The sequence below is a fragment of the Echinops telfairi genome, unplaced genomic scaffold, assembly GCF_000313985.2.
Source record: "Echinops telfairi isolate 266 unplaced genomic scaffold, ASM31398v2 ScPeMD7_7457;HRSCAF=8495, whole genome shotgun sequence".
NCBI lineage: Eukaryota > Metazoa > Chordata > Mammalia > Afrosoricida > Tenrecidae > Echinops > Echinops telfairi.
The window spans coordinates 25,831,790-25,846,077 of record NW_022111357.1 but is presented as its reverse complement, the minus strand read 5'-3'; the positions used below and the strand labels follow the sequence as shown (position 1 = coordinate 25,846,077).

Sequence of the window (14,288 nt, the reverse complement as noted above, 5' to 3'; positions counted from 1 at the left end):
CCTCGCCGAGTACATTTAAAGCATTAAAACGTGCAGAGGTCTAAAGTGCACCAACCCAAGCCTGAAAAAGCAGAACGACGAGTGCAGAAGCCGAAAGAGCAACAAAGGCCTCCGAGTGGTGTGCGGAGAAGAACAGGCACTACACTACACCAAGGACTTCCCAAAGACCGAGCAGACTGGCTCTGAAGACGCACGGCCACAGTGCTCCGCAGACGTGAGGCTGGAGAGATGTGGTCTCCCACACGTTGGGCATGCTATCAGGATGGGATCAGTCCCTAGACAAGGTCACGACATGCTTGGTCAAGCAGAGGGCTCTCCTTCAAAGAGCTGGGTCCACACTGCTCCAACGCAGCGACATTTGTAGGGACGGTGCAGCAAGGGCCCAGGTTTCTTTCTGTGGTGCATACTGTGAGGCTGAACCTGGCTTTGCAGAATGTCAGGCCCTCGCCCACATGGACACAGCCACATGCATCAGGGAAGACAGGCTTCCAAAAGGGCAGACCTGAAAATCCAGAGCAGCACCATGAGGTGGGCTCAACACGATGACAAATACATTAACAAAAGTCACAAAGGGTACCGTGTCATTACTGTCCTAGGACTTCAGGACCCGCAGACTTGCCAATACAGGCTCAGGAAACCGCCTTTGCGTACACGTACGTACACACACACACACACACACACACACACACACACACTCTCTCTCTCTCTCTCTCTCTCTCTCTCTCTCTCTCAACAGCCGCTCTACTTTATACCATTTGGTCATTCAATTCCAAGTTCTCATTGTCTGGACAGCTTTGTCTATTCTTAATGGGATCAAATGAAGGTCTATTGTTCTGTCCATAACAGAACTCACCAGAACTTCAAATTAAGGAGGAGGGCAGTTGGTTAGCTGAGGGCACCCCAGGAGGTCCCATTTTCTTCATTTTGTCCACCTGGCTGCCACCTTCAGCCAAACCCGAGGCGGCCTGATTGAGTGGCGGGGCCCTTGCCTCAGCAGTGAAGGGCCGCCATGCTCCAGAGAGGCATTCTGGGCAGGGCACAGAGGGCTAGCCGGGCCCCGTGTGCCCCTCTGGGCTGTAGTCCCCACAGCTGCAGCTCATTCAAAGGGCTGACGAGCTGCATGAAAAGGCCCGGCACAACTTTCCAAGGAATGGAGTTCATTAAAATCCTGCTGGAGGCCTTTGGCTGGAATGCTTCTTCCCCTTGTAAAACGGGGACTGCAGCACAGCGTCGCCTGTACGAACACACAGGGTAAGCTCCGAGCATCAGGTCAGCAGGGACTGAGCAGGGGTTGTTGCAGAATTACCAATGATCCCGTCCATTCCCCAGCTCCGGCTCCAAAGACAATATCCGGCCGAGGAGAGAAAACTTCCCGGCCGACCCACCTACCAAAGGGAGAGTGGGAACCAAGCGTGCCCATGCTTGGCATAAACCCACCAGGGGAAGTCCTGCTCGTCCCCATGCCTCTGTGGTATGGCACCAAGGGAGACTTAGAGCTCACGTCCTTGGTGTGAGAGCCCACGCCAGGGGGGGAGTGAGTCTGGGAGGGTGCCAGTGCCAAGGGCAGGCTGTGCTGCTCCACGGGCTCGGAGGCCACTGCGCCAGGAGGACAGGGCCCAGCCTCCCAGAGCACCCACTTGAGTGAAGGTTCTGGGAGACATCATTTTTTTAGATGAAAGCATCTTGCACATGGGTATGTTAGGCACTCGAATGTGACCTTTAAAGAAGACAAACTACACTCTTTACTTGAGGCAACCATTTTTAAGCTTGCTTGTGGAAGTGCCCCTCCCAGAGGGCTGGGGCAATGTTGTGGGTCCCCAAGACCCATGATGCACTCATGAGGCGATGGTGGTGGTGGTGGTGGTTGGGGGGATATGTTGTACAATGCTGTGCTTTTTTCCACACAGTTGTCACCAGGAAAAGCATCGCCTGTTTCCACAGGCTCAGCTATTAAGAGCTTAGCTGATAGTCAATACTAAATATTCTGTTAGCATTCATGTCAACAATCACGAATGACTGGCAGCATCACAGATTCTTTGCAGCATCGGCTATAGCTCACACCCTGTCACTGAGCCCCTAAATAGAGTCCCTGAGTCCTCCAGCCTTCTGAACAGGCTGCAAAGATGGTGGCAGGGTGCTAGGGGCCCTCGTGGACTTCAGGAGGGCAGGAGAGGGACCTCCGTCCGGGGCGGGCTCCTGTGAGGTGACAGTCACGCAGACCCTCACCTCCCAGTTCTGACACTGCACTCTCCACAGGCTGCAGTAGCCAACAGCTTCCAGAACATGCTCACGAGTATGGGCTGTTGGTGTTTTTAAGGAAAGCAACAGAACACAACTCAGGATCGTTACTGACCCGGACAGCTTCTCGCCGCCCTCTCTCGGGCCTTTTTGGGGCAAGTGTCAGGCCTTCTAGTGCCATGGGGCAGCAAGTCCCACTGCAGCCATTGCATACCACTGTGGTTCTTGCTACTGCTCCCCCAATGTCCCTTGTGTTACAATTCCTCCCCCATCTCTGTCTCCCTTGAAGCACAGAGCTAAGTGGACTCCATACACCGTTATCTGTGTGGCCCCACTTCCTGCAGGGGTCCCAGGAACTTTATCTGCATTCACCGCACGGTGGTCCACAAGCACCTTGTCACAGAGTCCCACCTAATCGTTGAGTGGGAGTGCTAAGACCACGGAGGGCCGATGAGGGCCATCCCCAGTCATTCACGGTGCTGGGTAGCACATGAGCTTAAATTAAGGAAGCCTAGAGCTCCCCCGCGAGTCGTTCAGAGTCCTGGACAGGTCCTGCTGAGGCCGACAGTCAAAGTGCCCTTTCTATTTCTGGAGGGCACTTCTCCCTACTAAGCAGCAAGCTCTGCGGACAGGAACAGCAAGCTGCTATCAAGCCCCAGGCCCAGCCGTCAGGGGTCTCTCCTGCCTCTATCTCACAGGCTGCGCTGAGTTGGTCTGGGTGCCTGCCCAGCTCTGAGAGCTGAACCCTTGCTCGAGGTAAGTTTGGAGATACGCAAGAGCAAGGCCTTTGGGTGCTATAGGAAAGAAGTGGGGGGGATTTTTAAAATGGCAAGACCATCACTTTTCTGTAGAGATTTTGCTGCCCGGTTAAACAGATTTGGGGTTATTTTTAGTTTACTCTTAAAGGGCAAAGGCTGGATGGCTCGCTGGGTGCCAGTATCTCCTTCCTCAGCTCCAGGCTCAAAATACACTCCAGCCAAGAAGATTTGACTCCTGCTGCCAGTGTGCAGGGAAAAGCCTTACAAGGTCAAAGTTGAGGGAGCCAAGTAAGCATCGTACTGTCCTGTGACTCCTGGCACAGACTTGTGGGTATTTTTGAAACAGCTTCAAGAGCTTTTAGCTGGCTGCGCTCTAGCACAATGGGATTAATATGAAAGAAAATGATGTTTTTGGCCATCTGCAAAGGAAAGCCATTTCCCACCAATCAGAGCATGCATCATCATCCCAAGGCTGCAAAAGCTTTGATGCTGACAGCAAACAAAACAAACCAAAAGCAACAACAACAAAATTGATCTGGCCAGATAAACCGGGCTGCCTGGGCCTGGCTGCCAACCATATGCTATGTGTCTCTTGACCAGGACTCTGTAAGCGGGCCGGCTGGTGGGTCGGCTACATTCCCCTACAGTTCTCTGGCTCAGACATCTAAGCGAGGCCACTCAGCACACAAGGAATGCTGGCAAATTCTTGAATTCTTCTGCCTGAAAATTGGAGCCTTCTGGCCCCTGCATTACTGCAGGCAGGTGAGTGTGGGCAAAACAGCCGCAACCTGCACCCAGCCAGCGGGGCACTACCTGCTCAGGAAGTGTATGCCCGATCCCAGCTTACAGGAAACCCAGGCCAGGGCGCTTGGTGGCCATGTGGACGTGCCACCGAGGCAATTTTCACAAGAAATGAAACCTGCAGGCAGACTTCAGCACAACAGTGCACTGACCAGAGAGAAAGGGCCCGCCCATTCAGCATACATGGAAGAGAGGGATGATCACTTCCAAACGACATTCATGACGGGCAACCATTGCAAGAAGTGAATGTCCCCATCGGCCACAGGAACCATCAAAGTGCCCCTGCCCGTTGTGCCCCGTTATGCACAGTACAGAGAAAACAGCCTCCGACGCCCACAGATCCGAAAGCACTGAGCATCGTTCTTCATTTCCATTTCGACACTCAACAGAGGTCAACTGAAATACAATGACAGAGAACTCTTGTCCAGTTGATGGGATTCCATTTTGGCCTTATGAGGTCGATGGGCCTAAGACCAGCCCCTCCACACAGTAAGGGGAGTGAGCCCTCTCAAGTGCTCCCATGAAGCGGTAGACAAAATTGAACGACAAGCCCAGAATGGCCGCCTGTAAGAGAAGAGTTTCTTCTAACGCGCTGGGGCTGTATTTTGTAGATTTACATGAACTTTATTCTCCGTAATACATGTTTAAATAAAAAAAACATATTCGATTACTAATGAACTAAATTCTTTAACACTTTCTCCCCCAAACAGTCCATTTATAACCGTCACGCTGAATATAAGTGACCGATTGGGTCCCAAAGTACCCAGCAGGCAGAGAATTCAAGAGGAGAAATCGGGACCCCTAGAGCTGCCGAGTGCCCACCCTCTGGCTTCTTCCTCACATAGCAACATGCTCCAAGAACAGGTTTTAGCATTTAATTCTGATAATAATTTTTTCCACGTTCCACCTACTGTTTTCTGTGATTGATGGTAGGCGGAGAGCCAGAGGTAGGGGTGTGAGGAAAGAAAGGAGGCAGGTTAGTCTCGGGCTTCAAGCTCTGCTGCTCAACCAGTGTGTAAAAGCGGGACTGAGCATATGCACAGGTCTGGTGAAATTAAATGATCTCGTACAAAATAGAAGTTCCAGGCATGGAGGAGGAAATCAGCCCATGTCGGCAGACCACCCTCATAGTCCTGGCCTGACTCCATCCCCCCGGCAGGGCCTGGTCTACAGAAGACAACCTCGTTGAAACAGCGAGGGCCTGAGAACAACGACCCGCGGGCTGCGCACATTCCATTGTGGACAAGTGGGAGACACAATCCAGTATTCCAATGAGCCCCCAGGATGGACGGCTCGTGCTGCTGGCCTCCATTCTTTACCAATGCGAGGCCGCCATCCCCTGCTGGGCCCCAGGAAAGCGGCAGAGTAGAGGACCTGGGTGCCAGGTTTGGGCAGGTTTCAAAAAAAAGCAGCCACATGAGAGAATCTCAGAGAAAAGACACAGCTGTGGTACAAAGCAAAACACTTCAGTGGCCAAAACAACAAAAACAGCCTGTAAACACCACGAAGATTCTACTGGGAACAATTTGCTCGTCAGCTATTACTCTACTCTGGTTATTCCCCAAACACAGTAATAGCTAAATTGGCAAACTAAAGTTAAACTAAGGCCAAGGCTACATTATACTTCAGCGAAATGAAGTGTGCCCCCCTCACCCCACATGTGTTGCAAATCCCAAACTCCTAAACCTGTGGATGCAACCCATTTGGGAATAGGACTTTCTTTGCTCTATTAATGAGACCCCATTTACCTTTGAGGTACTCAGGCGTCTAGATCTGTAACCTGTGAGGAAATAAAACCATCTACTTGCGGCACTTCTGTTATAGCAGCACCAAGAAACTAAGACCCGCCCTTAAAGAAGAAAGTATACACACAGAAGGCGAGCAGCCTCTGCAGCTGAGACGTAAACAACTCGGTATGGCTCTGCTAGCACTTATATGGCATCATGAATTCTAGCCTCTCTCCCTGGGCTATCCTCCCATCTTGGAGTGAGTTCTCTGCTACAGGATTAAGGTGGGATGTATGTACTGAGTCTCCACCTGAGTAGAGGGTGAACCAAGGCATCACCCTCCGTTTCCTTGGGGGACAGTTTGCTGAGACAACCACATCTCTATGTGGACAGGAGCGATCTCAGAAGCATAGGAGAAAGCCTGGACCACGGAAGAAAAGCCACAGCAGAGCGTGGTCCAGGCCGAGATCAGGGGCACCAGCCCGACCCCAGAGGGCAGGAGACAGAGCTGGGGAGCAGCACTGAGACTGTGAAGCAGAGGCAAGGGTGAAGGGACCATCAGTGGCTGAAAGACTGAGGACCAGAGGGAAACCTGGCTGCTGGCGGAGGAGAAGCACTGCAGTGGACGGGTGACTGCATCCCATCCTCACTGTTTCCTGATGATGGCTTGTGGTGACCTGTCCACTTCCTCGTAAACTCACATAATTGAGAGCACTGTGACAAACGACTGCGTCCAGCAGAAGAGAGGAGTGCTGGGGGGAGAATGGCTGGTGTCTGAATAGGTAACGTCTAACACCGGCCTGGTGGCAATAGGGAAGCCATGGGGCCAAATGAAGGATCTGATGAGCATCTTCACTTCACTCCCAAGCCTTCCACATTCGCTCGCGCATGCGTTTCTGCCAGTGAGAAATACGATGAGTGTGTACTGTGCCTCCTCGTGGACTACTGAGAGTTATATACAGCCCTCAGCCAGTAAAGGGCTGTACTGCATACAGTAAAAAGGCTGACACTGGCAGTTACTCTCATCAAATGTAAGTCCTCCCTCTGACCTTTAAGGGCACACCCTACTGATCTGACCTATCTTGTTAGGTCCCTAGAAAGACTGTGTGTTCTAACCCAATGGTCCAGATTGCTCCCCACCCCTACCTCCCATTTCTCACACTTACGGCCCAAGCTAGAGCCATCCAACCTCACATAGGGAGCAATGTTTCAACTTCAGGAGAGTTCCCCTACAATCCCAAATGTATGACTCGGCCCGAAAATGTGAAAACAAGCGACAGAGGCTCCCACTCCGCAACTGGGGGGGGGTGGGGCACTGCCATTTCAGATGGCCCCCAGGCTTGCCAATCCCTTTTTCTCACAGCAAGTGCACTGTGCTCACGTCTGTCACCTCCCTGGCTCTGGGGTCACCGATTCTGGGTGTGTAAAGGGTTCTTACTCTCTACTGCTCATCTAAAATCTTGGTCGGGTTCCATCACTTTACTGTAGCCACTGCCTTCAATTCTGTTACAAGCGCCCGGGCCTAGCTTTCTTGTCAGGGCCATTTACTTTCAGACAGCATCTCCCTCTCACGCTGACCTTGCCACATGGAGAGTACATACAATACAGTCATAGCTCCTGCCACAGCTTCCCAAGCGAGAAGCCCTTATCTACGGCATGCAGTTTCCAGGTTGCTGAGGGTTTGCTGTGTGAATGGCACAAGCCGCGCGTGGCAATGTTTTTCCTCATATTAACTGTTCTGAATGCACACAGTGGGATTCAATATAGATAACGAGGGTACACAGACAAGTTTTCATACCACTTATTTAAAAAGGTAGCTTCACTGATGGACCAGATTTGACCACTGATACTTTCCATGAGGCACTGAGAAAACCCCAGAGGACCTGGGGCCCCCGTGGATCCAGGCTCCAGTCCTGATGCCAGCATTCACTGGCCAAAAGATCTGGGCTCACGCTGTTAGCTTCTTGAAACTTGGTCCCAGCCCAGCCTCCTTTTCATCTCCACGACTTTCTAAATGTTAGTAATTTACCTGACAGTGTCTTAGGCAACTTTTTTTTTAATATTCTGAGCATTTTCATATAACATTATGGTGCCAGTTAAGCTAAAGCATCATTTTGAGACCATCATTTTACGTCTGAAAAAGTGAACTGACGATTTTAAACATAGCTGTGACGTGTTCTTTAGAAGCCAGGCTTTTGCTTGTTAGATTATTTCCAAACCAGAAATGGAGAAGCCACTGAAGACGTGACAGGGGAGGTGTCTTCCCAGCTTTGGCTGGATAAACACACGGAACAGATGAGAAGGTAATAGAGCCTGGTGCCGCGGACGGTGCTGAGCGGCTGCGGCTATGTATGGCACCCCCGAGACCAGGCTGCGATGCAGGGGCTAGGAGAGGAGGGCAGAGTGGTGGGGGTGGGGGTGGGCACCGGCAGCCTACAGTCAACTTCAGGAAGTCCCAGCTCAGGTCTGAGCCACACAGATGGTGCTAAAAAGAAAAGAAAAGCGAACCATCTGAAGCTCATCGTCTCTCTGTCTGGAAGAATCTCAGCGCTCAGTGTCCAGCTGGGGAGAGAGAAAGCGTCCGGCCTGGAGAAGAAGCGACACGAGAGCCCCTGAGGCTCCAGCCCCAGGTGAAGCCATGCGAAGCAGGCACGTACCAGGTCGATCAGGTCACTGAGGTTCTTCTCGATTTGCTGCGGAGGCAGGCGTCTCATTAAGTCCAAGGCACAGTCCAGCTGCTGGTCACTCTGTGGACATAGACAAAACAAGTGTCCTTCAGCTTTGCAGAAAGAAACTTCAAAACCTTTAAAAATGCAATCTTTCAGCGGTCACTTGTCCACCGACTTTCAAACCCACTTAGCCATCTGAGGAGACCGCCAGACCGGGCCTGGGTGAGCAAGCCCCACCTCAAGCGGACGCACTGGGAAGGACAGGAAAAGCCCTGCTCCCCTTGTCTACCCACACTTCCAAGCCTGGGGGGCTTCTGGCTGCCTGCTTGGGCGAGGGGGGGACGGCCACACCCACGCCCAGCTGGTTCTGCTCTGAGCCTGCTTTTCCTGTGAAGTCACCAAGCCAGTTCCCAGAGCTCCACGCCAGGGAGGGAGCCGAGCATAGAGCAGGTTGAAGGGGCTTCCGCAGTGGTCTTCAAGCAGGGGGAAGGTGAGAGCCTGTAGTTAGGGGCCTGCTCTGCAGCCTCTTTCCCCCTTTCAATAGAGCCACAGACTGGGAAGAGGACAGAGAGGGCTTCATCTGGTCCATCTCCCCACAGGAACCGCTGATGCCCATGAGAAAGCCCTTGACTACGCCTTGGTAGCTGGAACCCATTCCACAGCTCAGGTGGAAAAAGACCTGGCAAACGGCTTCTGTCCCGATGACAGCCTGGGAAACCCCGTGTCTACTCTGCCACAGGGGGGCACCATGAGTTGTAACTGACCCAAAACCCCGTGTCTACTCTGCCACAGGGGGGCACTATGAGTTGTAACTGACCCAAAACCCCGTGTCTACTCTGCCACAGGCGGGCACTATGAGTTGTAACTGACCCAATGGTACCTAACACCAAGTTTTCTCAATGAGACCAGCCCTCTTTAGATGGCAGCGTGGACGACAAGAACGGCAGCTGTGGTCCCAGCTGCTGCGGGGCACGGGAAGGGAACCTTCTCTATGCCATGTACTCTGTGCTCAAGACGCCCTCTGTCACATTTAGTGTTTCGGGTACAAAGCTTCACAGCGACCCTATAGGGCAGGGCAGAACTGCCCCTGTGGGTTTCCGAGGCTAACTCGTTAGGGGAGGAGAAAGCCAGGCGCCCTAGTACAATAACAGGTTAATTTAAAAGGGGATGGGTGGGGAGGGAGAAGACCAAGCAAGGGCAAGCCTAGGAAAGTGCACGGCCACCTGGGCTCACAGTGGCCTGGAGCACGGCAGACCAGAGTGCAGGAGGAGCAACAAGAACAGGTGAGAGAAGCAGCCCAGGTAAAACTGTGAAGACATGTTTATGCCACTCAGACGACAGCAAGACAGGCAGATGGCACCCTGACAGCACCAATCAGGGACTTGATCTGCTTTGTATCTGGAATCTGCTCTGCTCAGACCAATTTCTGGGATTGTTAAAAAACCTGAATTATACCCTAAAGAGTCTTTGTAAAATACACAAAGCAATCGTGGCAATGCCACATGTGGCTGTGATGACATGTAACCCTTGAGGCATTAAACACACGGAGGCCATGGGACACTTTACAGTCACCAAAGGTACAACACAGCCCACGCAACAGAGTGGTTCAATGAAGCCAACTTCACTTTCTGATACTGGTTATAACAGCGCCCAAAAGCCCCAAACCCTGTCCCTTGTTTAAAACAGTGCTAATTTATAAAAGGTGTGTGTGTGTGTGTGAGAGCGAGCGAGACTAACCACAAGAAACCCTAGCCCTTGTTTTGTTTAATGACATACTCCGAAATCATAAATTCCTTACTTGTGGCACGCACTTCTATGCCAACACGTCAGCCAAGGCCACAGGGACACGGGTTTGGCCATGTTATTGGGAGAAATATTACCACCACAGTTAGGGTCCAGAACACCAGAACATAGATAGACTGATAGGAAGGTTAAACCAAAATAAAATCTGCACAGCCAATGCCAACTCAAGGAGTCCCTGCAAGACTGAGCGGAACTGCCCTGGCCTGAGCGCTCCTCCTGTTGTAACCCTTACAGAGCAGATGCCACCTTTGACGGGATGGACTGACATGGTGGCTGCGACAATGGGCACAGACAGAACTGTAAGGACGGCACAGGGCTGAGTTGGCTTGCACTCTGTTGCATGTAGGGTCCGTGAGTCGGGGCCCACTTGACAGCACTTGTTAGACACTCTCAAATCGGCTCGGACTCACTGGCGACCACACATAAAAGAGTGAATCATGGCCCAGCCTGTGACTTGAGGGTCTAGGGCCAAAAGCCCAACCTGTCACTAGCCATATCTTGTATATGCAACTTGGGATGACCACCTGCCTTGTGACCAGGGGTCTGGATGAAAGGGCCTCTAAGAGTCCTTCTGGATGGGCACTCCCAGAAGCCCCGTGGGCCTCCGTCTCCCCCTCCCCCTTCAGAATCATTGTCCCAGATTATTCCTCCACGCCACCTTCCTTACAGCTTTTCAACTGGGCTTCAATCCAACAGATGCTTGCTGAGGGCCAACTGATGGCCAGCCCCTGACCTAAGGCCCACCCTTTAGGGGACAAACTGTCTACTAAACAGTAAATAATCACAAGGCAGTGTGAGAGCTACACAGCTCACAATACATTAATGTGTACCAATGACTTTCCCTGGGGCTCCGACCCTCGTGGTTGTGGTTCATCCATCCTCGAACCTGTGCTTTTGACTTGGTAAACTCACCCATGGACTCAGCTCTCCAGGTGATGGCCTCCTTCAAACACTGATGAACTGATCCTGGCCCAGCCTTCCCATATTAACCCCCCACCCCACCCCGTTCTACCTCCCAAAGGCAAATTGTTGAAGAAGACCATTCTATTTCATTCTCTGGAATCCTCTGTCCATTTGATTTGTCATTTGACAACTGTTTATAAGGTGTTTCCTAGGTAACCGCACTATTTACATGATGAATGGTGACTGCAACAAAGGTCCTGTCGTCAAAGCTTTGTGGTGGAGTCAAAGTCAATAGGAGAGAAGCCAACGGAGAACCATCAGAGGACAGGAAGGGGACGGTGACTCCCACTTTCAGCTGGGCCAGCACCCAGCGGGTGGGTTTTACATTTTCAATTTTTAGCAATATAAATTAGGTCAGAGAGATTTAAATTTGTGCTAATTTTTCACATGACTTAAAAAATAATAAAAACCCCATAAAACTGGATGAAATCACCTGGAAACAAGTAAGAAAACTGTTCACACTGACCTGGAGCAACTGTTCAGAATAGTAAATCAGCTTATATTAAACACAATAGTCTGAGAAACCCAGCCAGAGTTCACATTCCTGATAAAGCTATTAAATCTTTTGCATACAGTAAAACTCGGCCTATCAGATGAATCAAGAGGGCAGAGTCTGATTTGGCAATCACCAGGAAATAAAACATATTTGATCCTTGGATGGAGTTAATAATGAACAGAAAATCACTTAGGATAAAGTCTAGAGTAATAGGCAAATCTATTCACACACGTGGTTAAGTGTTCTAATAAAGGCACACTTAAGTGGTATGGAGAACCCTAAAAGATTTCACAGAGGGCTATGTGAAGTGGGGTATTGTAGGGTGAATAGGAGTACAGAAGACAGACATCATTTGTGGGGCGGGGGCACGGGATGGGACAGGAGTCTCTGCTGCAGAGCAAACTGCAAGGGAGTGAGGTGGGCTCACTGGGGCCATGCGTTTAGGGGCCAGTCTGAGCTGATGTTCACAGGGCAGTGGCTTCCTAACGAGACGCAGGCTCCACCCCAGGTCTCCCAGCACAATTTTGCTCCTTTTCTACATTACAGGTAGGTTGTTCTTTGTTCGGTAAAATGTTACTGGTTTTCCTGAAGGATTAACAGCAACAACAATGAAAGCCATAACCAAGTCGGTTCCTACTCAGGGTAACCGTTCTATGTGCCCATAGGATTTTCAATGGCTGGTTTTGAAGTAGGGCTTTCTTTGGAAGCTCTTCTGGGTAGACGCCACCATCAACTGGTGAGCAGCAGGGCGCATCAACTGTTACAGCCCCAGCAGCTCGCCATGGAGAAGGCCCCGCCGGGGAAGCAGCGGGTGTGAGGGGAGGAAGCCCTTCAGCAAGATGGGCTGACACAGTGGTTTGTTCTGCGGCACAGGGTGCTGGGAGTTGGACCGGACTTGATGGCCCTAAGGAGCACAAGTAAAATGCTTCCGCAGAGACGACAGAGGGAGAGCTGCACTTTAGGCGGGGATCTCACAAGGTCACACAGGATATATCCTGCCCCACAGTCTTGTGACAGGATGACCTTGACACTTCTTCCATTAGGAGGTGGAGTCCGTGCTCTCTCCTCTTGGAAATGGGAAAACTTTGGGGACTGTTTTTATCCACAGGGTACAGAGAAAATGACCCTAAGCGAGGCTAGGCCATAAAACAGTGGGAGCCCTAAGCCACGATGCAGTTTCATCTGCCAGAGGCTGCCATTCTGTGAGAAGCCCAAGTAGCTCACGCTGATAAGCTACAAGAAGAGACTGGGACAAGGACAGGTTCCAGCTTCAGCAGTCCAACTGCAATCCCGAAGATCCCCAAGTCAGACCAGGTAACCATGGACTCATCTCCTGACCCACAGGAGCGAGCGGAGTTAAATGATCACTATTACTTCAGACCACAGGGGTTGGGGTGGGGGGCCCGTTATGCTGCAAGAGCCACGACAGACGGCTAGGGGACTGTAGGGAGATGGACTGTGAGAGGAGGGATGCTGCAAAACCTCACAGCCAGCGAGTGGATGCCGACTCAGCAGCCCTCCGGGGCAGGGACGGGCGTTCAAACGTCCGCCTTTCTCCAGAGGAACATCTACCTGGTGGTTTCAAACTGCCTACCTTGTGGTTACAAGTCCAACTCACAACCACTTTGCCACCAGGGCCCCACAAAAGCAGATCATTACACTTTATCCTGGAGAATGGGCTAAAGTCCAAAAGTGTTTCATTGCCGAGGGGTGTGGAGTAAATTTTTTTTTCCCCACTGAAAGGGGGTTGGAGGGCAAGGATGTGTGGGAACCTATGCTCAACAGAAACCAGGGCCCTGGCTGTGTGGCGGGAGATGAGAGGGACAGAGACATTTAAGAGGAAGAACAAACAGCTCATTATGGTTGAGCGGACTCAATTTTCTAGCCGTGGCCACCAGCTAAGACGGCACAAGAGCCTCAACTAGAGAGTACACGGCTGTGTGTCCTTTTACACACAAACACACAGTGCTTGTAATTTCCAGGGCATACAGTACCTTGAACTGTTCCCAGTATTTCCAACAGCATCTGCCTGTACGTACACAGCCAACCACAGGCCCCAGGCCTTTAAAGTTTGTTCTTAAGTTCATCACAATCCTTACTTGTTTATATTACTGAGAGCCTTAGCAAAAAAAAAAAAATTACTTCATAGACAGCCCAAAGGTAAACTTTGCTGGAGCCCTGGCGCTTTATCGCAAACCCATGGAGTCTAACTTCAGGATGGGTTTGTCTTATGTAATCTATGACCCGTTCGGCAACTTTGTTTAAAAGTGGGATCTGTTTTCTGCCTTGCGGCTCAGGAACAATCTGTGCTGGGGGCTCTTTGGGGGAAGATTCATGGGCTGGGCTGGCCGATCACTCACCTTCAGGTCACTCTGGAAAACGGCTCACTTTAGATTTCGTGTTTCTTCCACTGCCTGCCTGCCCCCTGCTTCCATCCTTTAGGAGGGAAGTAGTGGGGGCCCTGCCTCACTAAACACTAAACGTAAACCCGGGCATTCGCCGTCCCCCAGGGAAACCCAGTACTGGACACAGAGTTGCAGGGACAAGTCGACTCTGCCCTGCTGGGTCTATGGCACCCTAACCTAGCGAGGCCACCATGTCTCCTTTACAGACTTCTCTAACAACAGCGAGGAGCGCAGACTGTTCCAGGCCCTCTCAATCTGGCCCCTCGTTTCAGCGGCACAAAGCACGTCAGCGAAAGCTTTACAAGGACACAGTGCACAGCAGAATTGGCTCGTGTGTCCCTATCTTCACAGGGAGAGGTTCTTCTACACACCATGCTATCTTCCTCTGGTGCTAGGAGACTGCTTGTCCGACGTGGTCTTTGATCTAA

General features: G+C 51.4%; 1 protein-coding gene across 1 annotated transcript in view; it reads right to left on the bottom strand.

Moving 5' to 3' along the window:
- The window catches only part of CAPZB (capping actin protein of muscle Z-line subunit beta), a 78,043-nt gene extending 67,779 nt beyond the window's left edge, over positions 1-10,264 (bottom strand). Inside the window, exons 1-2 of the mRNA XM_045298943.1 lie at positions 10,229-10,264; positions 8,182-8,271 (exon numbers count right to left, since the gene is read on the bottom strand). Of these exons, the coding sequence (XP_045154878.1) occupies positions 8,182-8,271; positions 10,229-10,264 (126 nt within the window). The remainder of the gene's footprint in view (positions 1-8,181; positions 8,272-10,228) is intronic.
- Between the last annotated feature and the right edge of the window lie 4,024 nt (positions 10,265-14,288).